Source organism: Nuphar pumila, chromosome 2 (genome assembly GCF_984573655.1).
Source record: "Nuphar pumila chromosome 2, dmNupPumi1.hap1.1, whole genome shotgun sequence".
NCBI classification, from domain to species: domain Eukaryota; kingdom Viridiplantae; phylum Streptophyta; class Magnoliopsida; order Nymphaeales; family Nymphaeaceae; genus Nuphar; species Nuphar pumila.
In genome coordinates, this window is record NC_143250.1 from 106027468 (window position 1) to 106047569 (window position 20102).

The 20102-nt window shown below is 41.6% G+C and overlaps 1 protein-coding gene across 3 annotated transcripts in view; it reads right to left on the reverse strand.

Moving 5' to 3' along the window:
• LOC149846574 (transcription factor TGA1-like) overlaps positions 1–20102 on the reverse strand; it is a 29378-nt gene that overhangs the window by 2563 nt on the left and 6713 nt on the right. For 2 of the 3 annotated variants that reach the window (XM_089996418.1, XM_089996417.1), the window contains exons 7-9: positions 18625–18896; positions 16670–16906; positions 8566–9071 (exon numbers count right to left, since the gene is read on the reverse strand). In XM_089996418.1, coding sequence (XP_089852544.1) covers positions 8919–9071; positions 16670–16906; positions 18625–18896 — 662 coding nt within the window. In that variant the 3' untranslated portion in view covers positions 8566–8918. Of the gene's footprint in view, positions 1–8565; positions 9072–16669; positions 16907–18624; positions 18897–20102 lie in introns of those variants that run through there. The other variant, XM_089996419.1, reaches the window with a different exon arrangement.

Below are 20102 nucleotides of genomic sequence, written 5' to 3' on the forward strand. Positions count from 1 at the left end.
GTCGGCTCTGACGACTTGTTGTCACCACAGTAAGCATATAGATCAGACATATTGAAGATAGGCGAAATATGTCATTCTTTGGGCAGTTCAAGGAGGTAGGCATTCAGACCAAATTGTCGGAGGATCTTGAAGGGGTCATGCTTCTTAGAACTCAACTTACCATAAGTACCTATTGGAAAACACTCAGAACATAGGTAAACTCACACTAACTGTCCTACTTGAAATTGAACATCTCGACGACCCTGGTCCACAAAGGCTTTGTAAGCTTCGTAACTTTCAACAAGCTTGGCTCTGACTTGTCTGTGAATATCACGCATGTACTCAACGACGTCAAATGCGTCTGGGACTATGTCTTGAGGACTAAACACAGGTGCTAGATCTACTACATGGGTTGGTGAACGACCATAAACCACTTGAAAATGAGACTTGCTCGTAGACCTGTTGATGAAACTATTGTAGGCAAACTCGGCTTGAGGTAAGACTAGGTCCCAAGTTTTGACATTCTCCCCAACTAGACTCCTCAGAAGGTTCCCTAAGGTGCGGTTCACGACTTCGGTTTGGCCATCGGTCTACGGGTGGTATGCACTACTGAACTGGAGCTTGGTTTTCAATAATGCCCATAATGATTTCCAAAAATGACTCATGAAGCGAGTGTCACAATATGAGGTGATTGTGTGAGGCAATCCATGAAAGCGGGCAACGTCCTTGAAGTAGTATGAGGCTACTAACGAGGCGTCAGTGGTTCGCTTACAGGGAACAAAGATAGCCATTTTGAAAAATCGATCAACCACAACTAATATGGAATCAAAACGACACAAGGTTCTGGGAAGACCCACAATAAAATTCATGGAAACGTGTTCCCAAGGCCTCTCAGGGATGGGCAAAGGAGTGTATAAACCACTATTCTGACGTCGACCCTTGGACACTTGACATACTCGACAACTCTGGACAAACTTGACAACATCTTTGCGTATTTTGGGCCAAAAGTAGCGTTCATCTAACAGAGCGAATGTCTTATCATGTCCAAAATATCCAGCTAGTCCCCCTTCATGTAACTCGAAAATCAATTGTAGCCTAAGAGAGAATGTTGGCACACATAACTTATTACCTCGAAAGAGGTAACAGTGATGTATAACGAACCGTGGGTCTGCTGTGTTGGGAGAGGAGAGGCACCCTTCCCAGACCTGCTGAAAATCAGGGTCCGTTGGGTACAACTCCTTGTATTGCTCAAACCCAATGACCTGCACGAACATAGTCATTAAAAGAGTATTTTTTCTGCTAAGTACGTCAGCTACCTTGTTCAGAGTACCTGATTGATGGTGAATCGTAAAAGTATACTCTTACAAGAAACTAACCCACTTGGCATGTCTAGCACTGAACTTCTTTTGACTATTCAAATACTTCAATGCCTCATGATCCGTGTATAAGACGAACTCTTTATAAATAAGATAATGCCTCTAATAACGAAGGGCTTGCACAACAACATAGAACTCAACATCATAAGTGGAGTATTGGCACCTCACCTGAGTCAGCTTTTCACTAAAGAAAGCAATGAGCTTGCGGTTCTGACTCAAGATGACACCAACTCCCACTTTAGAGGCATCACACTCAACCTCAAAGACTGCGCTAAAATCAGAAAGGGCTAGGACGGGGGCACTAGTCATTTTCTCTTTGATGAGCGTGAAAGCTTTGCCCGCGACTGGAGTCCAATGAAAACTAGTACCCTTTAGGCATTCCGTGATAGGGGCCATGAGGGTGCTAATGTTCCTCACGAAACGATGGTAGAAAGTGGCTAGCCCTGTGGAAACTACGGATCTCTCCTATAGTCATTGGGGTAGGCCATTCTACAATCGCACGGACTTTGGCGGGATCAGCTTTCACTCTATCAAACGACATAATAAAACCCAAAAATACAACACTTGACATCATAAAGTTACATTTCTTGGCATTCACATACAGCTTCTCCTTCCTTAAGATCTCGAGGACTTGACGCAAATGATTCAAATGATCAGACAATGAAGAATTATAGACCAAGATATCATCAAAATATACTATGACGAACTTCCCTATACACGGACGTAACACTTGGGTCATCATGTTCATGAAAGTACTCGGGGCATTCGTTAACCCAAAAGGCATGACTAACCACTCATACAACCTATCATGGGTCTTGAATGTCGTTTTCCACTCATTCTCCTCTCGGATACGGATTTGGTGGTACCCACTTTTTAAATCGATTTTGGAGAAAATGGAGGCCCCAACCAACATATCAAACATGTCATCCAACCGGGGAATGGGGAAACGGTACTTGACAGTGATGTGATTGATTGCTCTACTGTCGACACACATGCGCATGGATCCACCTTTCTTAGGAGTGAGAAGGGCGAGCACTGCGCAAAGGCTCACACTCTCACGAATGAAACCCTTTTGCAGTAACTCTTGAACCTGTCTTAACAGCTCAGCATGATCAAATGGATTCATGTGATACACGGGGAGGTTAGGTAGACTCGACCCTGAGACCAAATTGATGGCATGCTGCACCATCCTCATCGAAGGAAGGCCATCGGGAAGGTCGTCTGACATAATATCGCGAAACTCCTCGACAATAGGTGCAATGTCCGTGGGAACTGGCAACGACGTACTCATAGACGGTTTGGCCACCAGGGCATAACAATAACCATCCTCCCTACAATGGCTAAAGAAAGTTCGGTATGATAGGCCCACGAGCCGGGGAACTCACTCGGCCTTATCCACAGTGGAAAAACCGGTCTCCTTGATAGGGAGAAGGATTATTTTATGACCCTTAAAAATAAATGAGTATGTGTTCCTAAAGTCATCATGAATGGTCTTGCGGTCAAATTGCCAAGGACATCCTAACAGAATATGACACGCACTCATAGGTGCTACATCACACCACACCTCATCATGGTAATGCTCCCCTATAGAGAACCGAACTAGACAACGCTGAGTAATGGGGACCTCATTCCCTCTTTGAACCACGTCATCTTGTATGGTTAGGACAACTTTTCCGTTTTCAGATTCAGAGTGAACACGACATTCTCGGAAACCATGTTCTCACAAGCCCCAGTGTCAATGATAACATCGCATGCATGCCCCTCACGGTTGCATCGGATTCTAAAAATATTGTTTCGCAACCATTTTGCAGGGGCCAACTTGCGGGGTGCGGTCAAAACATGATGGATGAAAAACAAATTCTCGATGTTACCATCGAACTCTACGACTTCCCTCTCATTCTCTCCCTCAATCGACGACTCACCCTTAGTCTCACTATCGGACGCTGACTCAACAATACCCTCGATGAAATGGGCATTTTTGTTCACAGTGGGGCACTTGGATGCTATGTATCCTAACTCCTGACACCTAAAACAACAGACGGTAGGCTCACTAGGCTTGGCCTTGGATATGGTATGGTATGCTAGTCCGGACTGGTCAGACTTGCTAGGGTCGACTCTTGGGGTGGACTTTGAGTCTTCCTTCCTAGGAGAGCTCGCTCCCCTGATTGGAAAACTTGACTTGGGTTGATTGGGCTGATCACTCCGGGTGGCTCGATATTCCTGCCTTCATTTAAACTTTTCCTCCACATTCATGGCATAACTGCTGACCTGATCCAATGACTCGACTGTGACACAACTGAAGTCATCATAAATAGCAGGGCGAAGACCAGAAATATACCTCGTGACCTGCTGAAGGGCGGTCTCCTTGATTTGCACTCGCAGAGATAGACGATGGAACTCAGCAGTATATTTCGCTGTGGTACGGGTGCCTTGACGTAGGGTCAGGTACTCCTTGTAGGCTCTCTCGGCATGGTCTGAAGGCACGAACTTGGATTGCATCAATCTCAGCATCTCCTCTCATGTCTGCACGCGGTCCTGTCCTTGTCGTTTCCTCGACCTTTGTAGCTCAACCAACCATGTCTGCGCTAGGCCCCTCAACCGAATGGACATTAGAGAGACACGACAATGCTTAGCTACAGTGTGGTAGTCGAAGAAAAACTGCACAACATAGGACCTGTCAAAGAACTGCTCTGCGTCAAATCATCCCATGAACTCTGGAAGGTCAAACTTCACCCCGTAGGTAGAGGGATGCTCTGACATTCTCTGTTGGCGAGAGTCCACTATTCCTGCAGGGTACTCATTCCAGAAGGCATCATCATCCATCGGGGCATCGTCATCTTCATCACGGTACTGCTCGCCTGGGGGTTGATGCTGATGCATGCTAGTGACATGTGGTCGGTGCTCAGGTCACACTGGTCCCTGCTGAATCTGCATAGTCGTTGTTTGAAACTGCCTCGGTCTGTTATGTCCTTGGGTGGGAGCCATCTGCTGCCGACATTGAGGCATCAGTATGATAGGTGGTAGGACTGGTCGGTGAACTGTGTATGGGTTGGTGAGAATGGAGTAATATGGATTTGGGTTGGAAGTTGGGTTATGGTGAAAGTAGTGGGTTGGATATGGGATAGGGTCCTGGATCAGGGGCAGGATAATGGGTTGGGTCATGTTTGGGGTTTGGTATGGGTATTGGGTCTGGTTTGTGTAGTACTGGAATGACTCACCCGATTGGATCTGAATCAGGTCAAAACCTAAGCTATTCGTCGGACCCAGAATGGGGTGGGTAGGATCATGGATCGAGTTGTGGTATTAGACAGTCTGGGTTAGAACTCGATCCTTGATCCATAACTGGATGTGTCTGGTTTTAACCCGACTCAAATTCAAACTAGAGCTCCGTCCGGGTCCGATGTAGGTTTGGGTCGGTAGGGGATCTGAATTAGGGTTCAAAAGTAATAGGTTGGATCTGGTTCAGGGTGACCCGCGAACCAGACCCAACTAGGTAGGTCGAGTAATGGGGTTCGAGGCCCGGACCCGCTCCCTGGGACCCAAAAGATGGTCCCTGGGATCCGGGTCTGGGGCCCGATAGAACCGACTCCTGGCCGGACCCTGTCGGGTTCAGTCTGACCCACAAGGGTCCACACCCCCCTGCTCGTTGGTGGGCTGTGACCGACCCACCATGCACGCGTGGCAGGAGGGTTGTTAGGTCAGCCCCAGCTCGGGCTGACGTAGTCACGCCTGCCGCCTGGCCCAACGTCACGCTCGGGCCCTGCAGGCCAGGTCTGGCCGGCAACCCCTGTGCCGTGGGTCGATGCCAGGCTTGCGCACCCAGGACGACGTCGGGAGGTCCTACAACGACCCTCGGGTTCGGCTGGAGGGCACAGGCCGCCTGAGTTGCAGTCGTCACCGGGCGGGATTCAGAAACAGTACCAGTTGTGGGGCATTTGTGCGACCAGTTTCCATGCGCAGACCCATCCTGATGCCCTCTCAGTGCACAACCGACGGATGGAAGGTCGGAGGGCCTGGGTTGATTGTTGCGACCTCCGCTGGACTGTCTCCCATTGCCGCTCCTGTTTTTGGCATTGACGTCGCGCACGACTCCACCGGTGACTCAAGAACGACGATCCGACCTTCGATCCCATCCAGGCGTTTTGACATGCCAACTACGTCCTTGCTTATACGTAGCATATTTTCTTGGATCTTCATCATCATATCGATCATCCGCATCATGGGGTCTTCGTTGACGGTACCCAATTCCTCACGCTCCTTCTCGTTCGTAGGATTGTCCCTCGTTTCCTGTGTCATGCTGTCGACCAAGGAGGAGGGGCTAGGCTCTGATACGACTTTGATGCAGCGAGGATCAAAGTTTTTATGCTATTTAACTTATTTATTGAAAGGAACAAATTACAATGAAGAATAATGAAGAAAATAGGGAATGAAAGTAATGGCCGCAGAAGAACAAATGCTGACAACAAAACAGAAAACAAAAACAATAAAATAAAAGAACAAATCTTCAAAACTTTTCCAACCGCACGCAACCCTAGGGTTGGGCACTTAATAGGCTGTGCACAGGGTCTGGATCTCGGATCCGGAACCCGAGACCGAGACCCAATGCTTTCAGCTCTTGTTGGGGCTGTTGACGTGGGCTGCACAGTTTCCATTCTTCGTTCGCCTGGCGTAAGTGCACAGGGGCACGTCCTTGCATCATGGTGCCAGACTCGCGATTGGATCCATCACCTAGGTCTGATCGTCCATCCCATTGGAGCCAGGTTCCCTGGCCGTGCCTGGGTAATGCAGTATGGATCTGGGTCGGTCCTGCTCTGCATCAGTACCTTTTGAGATGTAAATAGAAATGCACGGTAAATCAAAACAGAGTAAACACAAGAGTCATGTATCAAAATAAGCAACATGGCCTCAAACTCCTTGATCTCGGCTAACTCTCTTCCTTGGTAAGTCCATCCAGTGCACCCTTCCCTTGTCAATTTGATTCTCTTTCACCCACCATGAATCCCACCATTCTTTAAGCTACCCTTGAGAATAATTTTGATACTCCCATCTAAGCAACTGGCCTCAACCCCAACCTTCTCAAAGGAAAACTTGAGCAACACATGCTCAAGGCTTACACGGCCCATGATGATCTATTTTTATTATTGTTGCATTCATACGCAAAAATCATAAAGAACATCCAACATATGCATTCATTTCACGTGCTTTTTCAGTGTACAATGGCATATGCAAATTCAAAGATGTGCATGAACAACAATACTCATATGTATGTGTTCACATAATTATGCCCAAATACATGCTTTCATTTATGAATCATCTCAAATAAACCATGTGAACACTCTAATGTATGCACATGCACATGAAAAAACTTTGCAATAATACCGTGATTAAGCATGATATACTAAGTGCAAACATGTGAAGATTTCATTCTTTCGCGTGCATCAAGTTAAGTCTAATATCAATAGAAAAATTCTGGAATTTATCATGCCCACTGAAATTTTATTCCAGATTCATATACGCATAAAGAATGTGCGTGAACTGAAAATTTCATGTACTAACTCGGTTTTTGTCTAAGCATAAACTGAGCATACAAATCAATAGAGAGTCATGGACAATCTTTCACAACAACACTAACTATTTTGTCATAAACAAATTTCTCTCTTTTTTTTTTTTTAAATCAGACGCACCTGCCCTGACCTAGACGAGATGGGCACCTTTCACTTTCAATGAAGAGGAAGGAAGATTATTTTATGCACAGAACAGAGAAAACAGAGAAATGCAAGAGCACCAGCACCCACAAAGATGGGGCTTTCTAGAAGCCAGTTGGAATCTAAGAAACAGAAACTTGCAGGGTAAAACCCTCGTGGAATAACCTCCTAAGCAAGATTCATCAACACCAACAAGGATTTTTAAGCCATGGGTGGCCCCAAAATCCAAACCCCTTGTTCTTTTCTGTTGGATATGAAATATGAACCCCAAAATTGAAAGTGGAAGCCGGAGGGCGTTGATATAGTAGGTGGGGAGGGCGTCGGAGGCAGCCGGGTGCACCTTCGGGAGTGGAGTCGGCATGGGATTTGCCGACTACCACCTCTCGATAGTGGTAGTCGAAATGTGGAATTGGCATCCGCAAATGCCACGCCAGTTCCACGATTTCCATCTTTTTCCTCCATCCCAAATAGAAAGAAAAGATGGAATCCACTCTGACGCCATGTTTGCCACTCCGACGGTGAGATTCCAAACAGGGCCTAAGGATTTTTGCAGCAGCAGCAGCTAATATTAAACGTTCTTCCTTTATGATGGCTTGATTAGCTATGATTGGCCCAGCCTCGATGAACAGAACCCAGTTAAGCTCGGCCTATCAAATGAATGACCCAGGTCTAAACCTAGCCTGGGCTAGGATGGGGGCCAAATCCTGACCCAAGCCTTGCGCAGACAGCCACAGGCAACCAATGAAGTTATTCTAAGGAAAAGACCAATCTGTGCCGAGGCTCAGAAACCAGCACTGGTAAGGCTGAAACAGGCCAGGCCATGGGCAGCTTGCTGGCAGCCCAGTCCAATGCCCACTCCTAGATACTAGCATTTTATGAGAGCTACTACTCTAAGGCTCTGTTCGGGAGCCATTGTTGGAAGAGGCGACAGGATGGCGACGAAATCGGTGGATTTCACAACATGAAATCTGCTGATTTTACACACCATCTCACCCCCAAAGTCCACTCCAATCTCCATCACCCCTCCTAAAATCGGGAATCCGAGAGATGGAGAGTCGGTGAATCCTCTTCGCCACTCCCATCGCAGGCTTCCAATAAGACCCTAAATCAGCAAGCAGTCTGCTAGATGGCCACCCATCTCAGACTACGGCTATACGACTCAGTGTCATACTGACTTCAAGTGCAGAACACCCAGGAACATTACTATAGCCGGTGGATGCATCAACATCAACACCATGAAAGGACCTGTGCTACCGACTGGACGTACCGTTATAGGCTGAGAGGTGTCATGTTGACCCTGAACCTGAGTCAATGTTTGCAATATAAAGCTCCATGAGTCCCCTCTGCCACTGGGGATAGTTTCCCATTTGGTTTATGCTTGCAGCAAAGAATGCACACCCTGGGTATCGAACTCTCTACCCCTCCTTAGATTTGGAAGCCTTATGTCGACCCACCTAGCCAGGTGTGCTGAGCCCTCCTGGGTACCATGAAAGGACCTTGGTTTGAAAAAAAAAACTTGATTTGAACTATGAAACATCCAACCGTGCATTCCACATGCGTCCAATGATACACGGCATTTTACAATGCCTCCTGAAATAACATTATACAGCTGCAACATTATAATATACAAATTATGCCATACAGACGACCAATGCAAAACAAAGACATGGAGCATCTCAAAACCTATGTACAGCTTCCTTTTAGATAAAGATGCTGCATGAAAATTGGCAGCCACTGTTTTATATATTTCCTTGAGCAAAAATCATTTAATGTCCATCAGACAGCGGCCTTGCATTATTCAATTCAGTTGATGCTTCACAGAGGCATGGGAGAAATGACAGCAGACCATGATGCTGGTTTAGGCAGGTTCACGTGGGCAAGCCGTCCAAAGCGAACTTAGAGCCCGGAGACGCTGGAAATAGTCACCCAAGACGAGAAGGCCTCGAGCAGCTTGCCGGGTTGTTAGGATTCGATACATTCGCTGCAAAGTTTGTTGCCGAAGGTTGTCTGCCTGTTGGAAGAAATCAAAGGCTTCAACGAGTCAGCCCCAGCACATTTATTTTATATGTTTACTAAAATGCAGCAAGATGATTAACTAAGACTACGCACTTCTCAAAGAACATTCGTTAACTCACACCCCACCACACATGAATACATGGAAAAGAGTTTTGAGATTTTCGTTGTCTGGAGCCTTTCTATTGTTCATTGCACAAGTACATGTTTATATCTCATTATATTGATCAGAATGACTTCAACTAAGAGATGTTGGTATACATGGATAGAGTGAAAAGTTTATCTGATATAGTTCATGTAGCTCAGAGGCGTCACTATTGGATTTTACCAAATGACTCAAACAAATGATAATCAAGGATACTGGCTCATTTTCCCCTCAAATTTCCAGAAAAAGATTGCTTGGTGTATCCATATTGATGACCAGATAAAGATTTTGATGAAAAAAATAAGTTTTCAGCCAATCAATGTGATTATTCATTAAAAGTCAGGCTAGTGCCCAACAGTCCGCAGAACTCTATGAATATATGCTTTCATCTGTTGCGCCGTTTGTCCTGAACTATCAACATCAAGTTCGCTCAATCATACTCACTCATAAAACAAAGGGCGAAAAAGTCAACAAAAAACCTTCTCTGTTATAAATCATCATAAATTTTGATTTGGGGAGAGGACTGAGACTTCTTTTGTTAAAAAAAGGCTTACATTGCTTCATCTACTCCATTCTCAAGGTACTGCATCGAGCATAAAATTTTAGAGGGTGGATGCCCCAATAATTTGGTTTACAGGTCATTCTCATATGCACATGGATGAAGTTCCATCCTGATCCAATTTATGGTTGAAGATATTAATTTCTGTATTTCTACAAAGCATAGCTTTTGTTCCTTTAAGATCTACTCTGTCTCCATTTTAGCCTGATCTTGGTAAATCAGTAAAGGGTGGTGTTAACGAGCACAGCCTTTGTGGATCCCACAAGGACCCCATGTATTTTTATTTCTAACAAATCTTGAAGTACCAAGGTGGCTCTCTAATAGCTATCAAAGCCAAAACATATTTCAGTAGACTTAACAAAAAATACACCCTAAAGATCCGTCAAATTCCAAGGTACGACTGTTAAATGAGGTACACATTAAGAGACATTAAATTCCTAAACTACAAGTGGAAAATGAGCTTTCATACCATGAACAGAACTGGTGAGAAACAAGATTATTGGGATTTATGTATGAAACCCTCCATTTTCGTATGCAGGTGAGACAAACATGCTAACTCCATTTTCCTGTGGAGCCCACTGTCATCATGGTTTTCTTTTGACGCAGACCATGCATTTACTATGTATATCCATACACGCCACCCCCCTTATGAATGGATTTACATATGCATTTCTTTCACATATGAGATACCTTTCCCATGATGTCTTTTCTTATTGGTGGGAATGAAACAAATGGCCCCTTAGAGAATTACTGCAGATTTATTTATGGAATCAAATATGCAGTACCTACAGAAAAAGGTATTCAGTTATCAGATGGAGTCAGAAAGCAGGAGCAGCAGACCAAAATGGATTCTTCACTCTTCAGCAATCCTATATCAAGTGGATCCCAAATCTATTGTCAGAGTATGACATGCCCCAACAAAGGAACTAGGAACAGGAGAATCAGAAGCTGGTCGTAAAGACATTTGGAACAATATCTTTCAAAACAACTCTAATTTCTAATAACAGATGGGCTGTGAGATGAACTGAAAATGTGCGGGGTCCTAAGACGAGAGACTCTGATGGCTGCAGAAGAATACCCAATTTAGGGTTTGCGGTTGCTTCTCATTAAGTATATACAGATACAAAATTAGGGTATGAAAATACCCATTACATGATATGTTAGAATTACAACATGCCATTAATGAGCATGTGTTTAAATAAAACAAATTGGGTCTGGATCCAGTTGTGAATGACGTCTTTTCACCCTCCCTCAAGTTGTACATGGTTTTGGACCATGAACAACTTGCCTTTTAACATCCAAAATTTGTCCTTGATAAGTCCCTTTGTAAACAAGTCAGCAACTTGATCAACAGTCCATACGTATTCTGGTTCAATTTCCTTCTCTTCAGCCTTCTGTCTTACAAAATGTTGATCACTTTCGGTATGCTTGGCACGACTGTGGTAGATAGGATTGAATGACATGTTGATAGCACTTTGATTGTCACACAAGAGAATGCTTTTAGAAATTGATTCTCCTACTTCTGTCAACAGGTGTTTGATCCATGTTACTTCGGCTGTAGCAGCTGTCATTGATCTATATTCAGCTTCTATGCTCGACCTGGCTATAGCCTTTTGTTTTCTACTGCTCCAAGAGACAATTTAGAAGAATGAAAACACAGTATCCTGAGATTGACCTATGCTCATTTGAGTCTCCTGCCCAATCTGCATTTGTGTAAGTAAGAAGTTCATGCATGTGATGACCATGCATATTCATTCTGTACAGAAGACCATCTCCAATAGTTCCCTTCAAATATCGAAGAATACGTTTAACAACTTCCATATGCCCAATATGTGGTCCATGCATAAACTGAGATACCTGATTGACAGAATAAAAAATGTCAGGCCGAGTGAAGGTAAGATACTGAAGCATTCCTACTATCCTGCGATATCATGTAAGATCCTCATACAAATCTCCATATTGGGAACTGTGTTTCTGATGAAGTACACTGGGTGTGCTTAGAGGCCTGCAATCTATCATACCCGTCTTGCTAAGAACATCAACGATATACTTATGTTGAGTAATGGTCATGCCTTCATAAGTCTTGTCAACTTCTACTCCAAGAAAGTATTACAGTTTACCAAGATCCTTCATCTTGAATCTATGGTTCAAAAATTCTTTAACCTGTTCAATATGTTCATTAGAGTTACCTGTAATGATAATGTCATCAACATATATCAATGACAGGGTAACTATATCTTTGCATTTGAATATGAAAAGAGAATGGTCAAGAAGAGACCGACTAAAGCCATATTTTTTTACTTCAAGAGAGAAACTATCAAACCAAGATCGAGATGCTTGCTTCAGACCATATATAGCTCTCTTTAACCTGCACACGTATTCTTTAGAGTTCCCTTCTGCATACCCAGTGGGTTATTCCATGTATACTTCCTCTTTCAGAATTCCATGTAAAAACACATTTTCCACATCCAGTTGCTGAGAGTTCACTGGTGCTCAACAACCAATAATAGTATGATGCGGATAGTGTCAATTTTCACGATTAGACTAAAGGTCTCATCATAGTCTTGTCCTTGCTCCTGTGTGAAGCCTTTGGCAACCAGCCTAGCCTTGTATCACTCGATAGTACCATCTGGCTTATACTTTATCTTATACACCCACTTTGACCCAACTACATTTCGATTGTATGGTCTGGGAACAATATCCCAAGTGCCACATTCATTAAGAGCCTCCATTTCTTCGTTCATAGCTTCAATCCATCTCCTAGAATTTATTGCTTGATAAAATGTTATGGGTTGATCTTTCTTGCCCAAAGAAGTTAGAAGAGATCCATCGTGAAGTTCTCATAACTAACCCACCTATCAATAGGATGTCGAGATCGGGTAGACCTTCTGTGAACATGTGATTGAATAAAAACAGAAGGAGAATTCTGCTCCTGATTAGAGTTGGGAGGAATCTCCTTCTCACGTCGAGAGTAAACAATGCCTTTATATCTTTTGGGGGCCAATAGTGGTTCAGAAATTACACTTTCTTGAGTCCTTTGCGCAACAATAGATACATTTCCCTCATCTCTTTGATTACATTCAGAAGAACAAACATCATCAATGCTAGAAAAGATATCTGAGTTCAACCAAGGGTGATAAACTTCAATTTCAGGAGGAGTGTTAGCATTATGACCAAAATTTGATTCGTCAAACACAACATTTCTGAATATTTTGATGCGCTTGCTCATGGAATCATAGCATCTGTAGCCTTTGTAATCATCAGCGTACCCCACAAATCTGCACTTTAAGGCCATATCTTGAAACTTGTGCCACATTGAACTGTCAACATGAACATAACATACACATCCGAATACACGCAAATCATGATAATTTGGATGCACACCATGCAAAGAAAAATAAGGTGATTTGTTTTCCAAGATGTTCATTGGCAATCGATTTATAACAGACTGTTGTATGAAAAGCCTCTGCCCAGAAGGTAACTGGAAGATTATTATCATGCATCATGCTCATTGCACTCTCAACAATATGGAGATGCTTCCATTCAGCAATCCCATTCTGTTGAGGTGTATGAGGGCAATACACCTGCCTACTTATTCCATTTGTCTAGAGGAAACTAATAAAGTCATTCAAAGATAATTCACCCCCTCCATCACGTTGGAAACAAATAATATTCTCAAAGAATTAATTTTGAACAAAAGAATGAAAATTCTGAAACAACTTGAAGGTTTCAGATTTATTTTTCATAAAGAAGATCCATGTATATCGAAAATAACTATCAACAAAGATGAGATAATATCTAGTGCCAGACATGGAAGGAACTGAACCGGACCCCAAACATCAAAACATATAATTTCAAATGGTCTTAAAGCTCTTTTATTAATAGAATGAAAATGAAGAACATGACTCTTACACTGAAAACAACTAGAACATTTTTTATTATCGACACTTAAATTTAGACTTGACTTGAGAATAAGACTACTTGAAACAAGCTTATCAATAAAGCGACTACTACAATGACCCAGACGACCATGCCAAAGATTCGGCTCAATACATTCAGAAAGACTAAAAACACTTTTAGGAGGAACTGAAGATGATGATGTGAGCTTTAAGATGGAATCAACAGGCTGAACACGAGAGGAATGATTCTCTTGAAACACATATATATTCCCTTGACGTTTTCTTTCAGCAAACGTTTCCCTCGTATGAAGGTCCTTAACACGATAAAAAAAAAAAGAGTAAACTCAGCTGAAACATTAATGTCATCTACAAGCTTAGAGACAAAAACAATATTTTTCTTGATATTAGAAGCATGAATGACATTTAAAAGAGCAAGACAAGAGTTGGACATAGAAATTACAGAATTTCCAATATGCGAAATATGATGGTGAGACCCATCTCCAGTGACTATATTATTTCTACCAACACAAGGAACAAGATTTAGGAGCTTACCAGTATCACCAGTGATATGAGTGGCTGCACCAGAATCAACATACCAAGTGCCTTGATCATTCTGTTAGATATTCAATTCAGCCACGACAGATAATAGCAATTCTTTGACTTCACTATTCTTCAATGTATCTGTTCGGTTTCTTATCTCCAATTGCTTGCCTCTATTTTGCGGGTTAAACCAGCAATTTGCCTTTATATGCCCCCTTTTGTTGCAGAGAAAGCAGGTAGGTATTGTCCTTTGCCTTTGCAGATTAGGAGGCATACTGGGAGTAGGTAATATTCCACGAACTCCTTGATTTCATTCCTCTCTTGACCTCCCCTTTCTCAAGATTCATACCTGCCACGTCCTCGACCATAGATAACTCCTGTGGCAAGAACGTCGTGTGCTCCAATAGGGTTGTGATTACCTTCAGAGAATCCCTTTAAAGTCATCTCATACTGTAAGAGCTTAGCACGAAGGTCTTCAAATGTAGGTAAGTCTCGCAAACACAGCAAGGAAGTAACCATCATATGATAATCGGGTTCCAGCCCGCTCAAAGTTTGTCGCACCATATCTTTGTCACTGACCGCGCAACCCACGATGGCCAACTGATCCGTGATAGTCTTCATTTTGTTTAAGTATTCCATGAAAGTCATGGAGTCCTTTCTCAGCATTTGAAACTCTTTCTTTAAAAAGTAACTCTAGCTTGAGAAACTTGAGAATACGTTTGAACAAGACGATGCCATAACTGCATAGTTGTGAGTCATCTGGGATTGCCACAAGCACCTCTTGAGACAGGGTGGAAGTGATGTAGGCAACCAAAGCCTAATCTCGCTTCATCCAAGATATATACCCTGGATTTCTAACAAAAGTAATGGAAGGGTCACACTCTCCAGTCTTGCCATCTTGTGATATGAACTCTGGAGGAACAGAAACAGAGCCATCTAGATGTCCAGAAATATCCTGACTTCTTATGAAGGGGATGATTTGTCTTTTCCAGGTGAAAAAATTAGAATTGTTCAGTTTTTCAGACACAAGTTGGCTAAGAAAGTTGGAAGAAAGGCCAGATTAAGGGGAAGAAAAAAAATCCATAGGCGATTGAAGGTGAAAGCAAGGTAGAATTAGAAACAAGAGTGGAGTGAAACAAAAGGAGTAATTTCAGAACCAATATGTAATTTCAGAGTAAAAGACTAGCAAACAAAATTCAAAAATAAATTTCAGAACCAATATGTAATTTCAGAGAACTCGGCTGTCTTTTTTTTTTACAGCAGACCCGAGACAGAAACCTAGGTTATGCAGTAAACTGATCTGAAAAATGCAAAACAAAAACACGTTATTTGAATGTAACATATTTTTCTTTTCGAAAAATGCAAAGAAGAATAGAAGAAAAGAAATCCGAGAAAAAAAAAGAGATCAAAAAAAGAGATCTGAGATTTTACTCAGATCTGAATCTGGTGTTACTTCAATCTGAAGAAAAAGAGGAACGATATGGACATGATATCAACTTGTGAAATCACGCAAAAAGATCAAAATAGGGAATAGAAAAATAGGTTAGAGAATAGAAGAATAAGGGAAATAAGGAGAGAAACTATCAGATCTGATGGGTGAAGAGAGAGATCCGATGCAGATTGAGGTAAGTACGTTGGCTTAAAAATAATTCAGAAAGAATAAAGAAAACGAAGAATAGGTAAGTTCAGATTTGAGAGATACCTTGGAAGATGTTGGAGAGGCTCATAAGAACAATCAGATCTTCATAATACGCCTGGTGCTCTGATACCGTGTGAGAAAATGGTTAGAGAGGAGAGAGAGACACTGATGGCCGCAGAAGAATACCCAATTCAGGGTCTGTGGTTGCTTCTCATTAAGCATATACAGATACAAAATTAGGGTACGAAAATACCCATTACATGATAGGTTAGAATTACAACATGCCATTAATGAGCATGTGTTTAAATAAAACAAATTGGGTCTGAGATCCAGACCCAGTCGTGAATGACAACGTCTTTTCAGAAGCAACCTAGTAATCTCAATAAACCTGAGTTTTTCCTATTAGCCTGGATTCATGAAAGAGATTCACCATAACCATATTTAAAATATTGAACTTTGATCTAACAACAGCAGCTGTAATACAGAAATGTCAATCAAAAACAAAATATCTACTAATGAGAGTAGCAAAAAGAATTCCTATTATTGAAGACTCTGGTAGACATAAATGAAGAATGCAAATGCAAAGCAGCAAACGGAAGATAGATGGAGCTAGACACAATAATCCACCAAGATATAAAAGGTACTCAGGATATTATCCTTGGAAAAGCTATCCTTAATTTGTCATATAAGAAACAATCAGTCAAATGAATTTGCATGAAAAGTGTTCTACCGAAGCACAACAGGCTTTAAAGGAAACATAGAACATAAACTTCTTTAAATCACATCATATGAAAAATGAAGCAAGAAATGTCACCTGCACTACAAAGTTTGCAAGTGCCTCCAATTTGTCAATTGCTGTGGCCATTTGCCCCATATAGTCTGCAACATTTGATGCGCCTAGGGGAGCAGATACCAATGTCTCAGCCAGAGTTTGCTGCAGTTTTTCCATCCCCTGAGAAAGAGCATCTTCAGCCTGCTGAGATGACTGCTGCAAATTACAGATGGCCATGACTTGTTGTTCTGTCAGAGGATCCAGTTGTGGAGTAAAAATCTGCATACCAGAAAATAAGGACAGCAGAACCATAAACCCATGCCACATGTAAAAAAGGCAAAAGACTGTTGGATGAAAATATGCACAACAAGAAACCTTTTTTTTTCTTTCATAGGAGTGCACAATAAGGAACATGAAATCAGAAGTATTTGACATAGGTACAAGATGTTCTGGGTCAATTATTTTAACTCTTCCTCCCCAATTTTTACATTCACACCATATAAGAATATAATTTGGTAAACATGTAGACATTATACTCTTTAATATCCAGCTTAACTAATGAAGAAACAAATAGGAGAAGAAATACATGATAATTCCTAGCTCATGTCATCATTAATGTCATCTATTTAGTTTTGTCATGTGCAATGGATTTCCTTTTTATACATAAAAAGCATTATACTTGTACACTTTTAGGAATGAAACTGTTCTATGCTGTTTCCTATTTGAGTCTGCCAACAAAATGAGCTTGTCCAAGTTTATTATCATTCACAACATAGTTAAGCCCTCGCTAATGCCTGGAGAAGTGCAACATTTTACACCTCCTCGCTGGAGTAGCAAACTTAATGAGGATCACCTCCCTGAAATGATGACTGTGAACCAATTATCCTGAACTCATTTGCAATGATGCACAAAGCACAACAAGCAGCATGAAACAAATGAAAAGAACGGCAGAAATGCCCAAAAAGATGCTTGAAAAGGAAAAGAGATGAGCCTAAATCTACATATTACAAGAAGGGGCAACAACCAAATATATCGGAAAAGAAACCAAGATTTTCCATGCAGGCAAATAAAAGGATATTGATTGATCAACTTCTATTAGCTTTAGCCTTTAGCGTTTGATGGTTTGTTTCACAATTCTAATTAGGGACAGAATTAAAACCTTCTGCATGGGAATACCAAAACATCAACAAAAGAACCCTAAAATGATAAAAATGAGGATTGAATTTCATTATTATGGTCTCCAGTTTAAGGTGTACAAAAAAATGCAGAGAACAAGAAAGACAAGAACATGTCTAGCATAAGGACTGTTGTAATTTACATATTTAAAAGGGGTTATAAACAAGTGAACCTATAATAGTATGACATTCAGGTAACCTGATAGTGATGGAAAAAGGTGGAGGGATTGGAGCGATCTGAAATGACCATCAATTCATGGGCAAAGTACCACAGGAGAGGGTCTTGAATCAATCATATAGACAGGTTGGAATGATCATGAAGCATAAGAGACAAACAGTAAACCAACATAAAGATTCATGAAAATAATGCATCATATGGTGACCAAGCAAGCTGAATTTTCCACCTTCAGTAGAAAGGCAGTGAGCAACTTTTTCACAAGCTAAGCAGTTGGATATTTCATTGTGCTATTTGTCAACTCAATCAAGCTTTCTTATGAACTACCTAGCTAACTAGTGTCTAAATTGAATATGCTGGAGGAAAAGATAGGCCATATAATAAAATGAAAAACCAAATCTTTTTCATAATCAATATTGGAGGAATACAAGTTTCAAGTAATAAAGAAACCATCAAGAATGCTGTATTAAAAGAAGCAACATAGCTATAAACTCAAATGAGTGTCAAAGGACTATTTTAATCTATTACTAACCAATACAAAACCACCTAGAGCTATAAGCTAGTACATTACATGCTAGCACAAGCAAAGAAACAGATATACATAAAAGCGTCAAAAGATTTGCTTGAGCAGTAAAACAGAAGAAGACCTTAAGCAGTTCTGAAGGGCGAAATCCACCAATCCAAAGAAAGAAGCGCTCAACAGTAGTTCTCCACATGCCCGACATTAGATGAAAGACATCAGACTTTGCAGCGGATGCTTTCATACGGAAAAGATCATCATAGTGTGCCAGACCACTTTCTACAAGCATCCGAAGCTCTAGGTCAGTCACATGTGCTTGCAAAGCAGCTCTAAGCTCAGAAGTTTGCCTGTTTTGCTCTTCAACCCAGTGACTGTACTCCATCTCAAACATTGCAACACCTATAGTTTCCCAATCCACCGAGAATCAGAACTAAAAAAGACTAAAAATTAAAGAATCCACAAGGTATCCTCATGTATATGCAAGCACTTGTGTGTGTGCATGCAGGAGAGAGAGAGAGAGAGAGAGAGAGATCTGATTACCAGTTGCTTGAGCAAACCACAACTAGTCATAACCTACTTAGATATGTTTCAACACATAGCAAATGATTTGTTTTAACTGTTATTCCTTTTCCTCCCTTTTACAAGGGCACTAATATCTTTTCCAGGATGAAGGCATATCAAGAAATAGTTCTTTCAGGGTTTCTGGTATTCATATTATTTTTTCATGCTAAAAGTTCAATTTCTTTCAAAAACAGTAGATACACAAACTGCATATGCTTATGTATCAGAATTGGATTTGCACCCCTCAGATTCCAGCGCCCCTTGATGCAAGACTTTTGGGAGACAGGCAATTGATTGCCATATCAGCTGATAGATATAGACATTTTCTTGAGCCATTGGACTATAATTTGAATTTATTTCAAAGACTGCGCATGCTTATATATTTCAATTAGATACACAAGATTTAGTGGTTTGGAAACAAACTGAGTAGCTTGTGGCTTGGCTAGGTTCACCTCATATAAGAGCTCACTCTCAGTCAGCTGAACACAAATAAGGCGTGCTTGCCTTAGCTTGGCTTGTATAGGCTCATTGAAAAACCTGTGCATGCACACATGTTACATAGGTAATTTAAATATCACATATTTCACACAACATTGTATACAACAGTTGGCTAAGACACATGATTTGAAAAGAGGTGGTCTGGTGTTTGACTCTTATTGTTTTCAACGCGAAAAAAATGCAAACGAGACAGCTTGAATTTAGCTTGTTTAGTTTGAGCTGAGGTCAGCTTGTCATGACAAGCTGAGATTGCACAGCCTAAGGTTAGCCTGGTCAGCTCATTCAGCAGCCCTGCTAAAAATTTGAAAGATAGATGAAAGTTCGCTTTAATTTTACTCCACAATGTTCTGCAAGTATTTAAAGGTAAATCATACATCGGCATTTGGTAGACCAATTTTTTTTCTTAAACTAGCAGATATTGTGATCATGGAGATGAAGAATTGATACTGAAACTAAAAACATGATTCAACCTACCATATGAGTTTTCAACCGGTAATAATTGGGCGCTTATCGAATCCATATGAGTCCTCAACCCGGTAATAATTG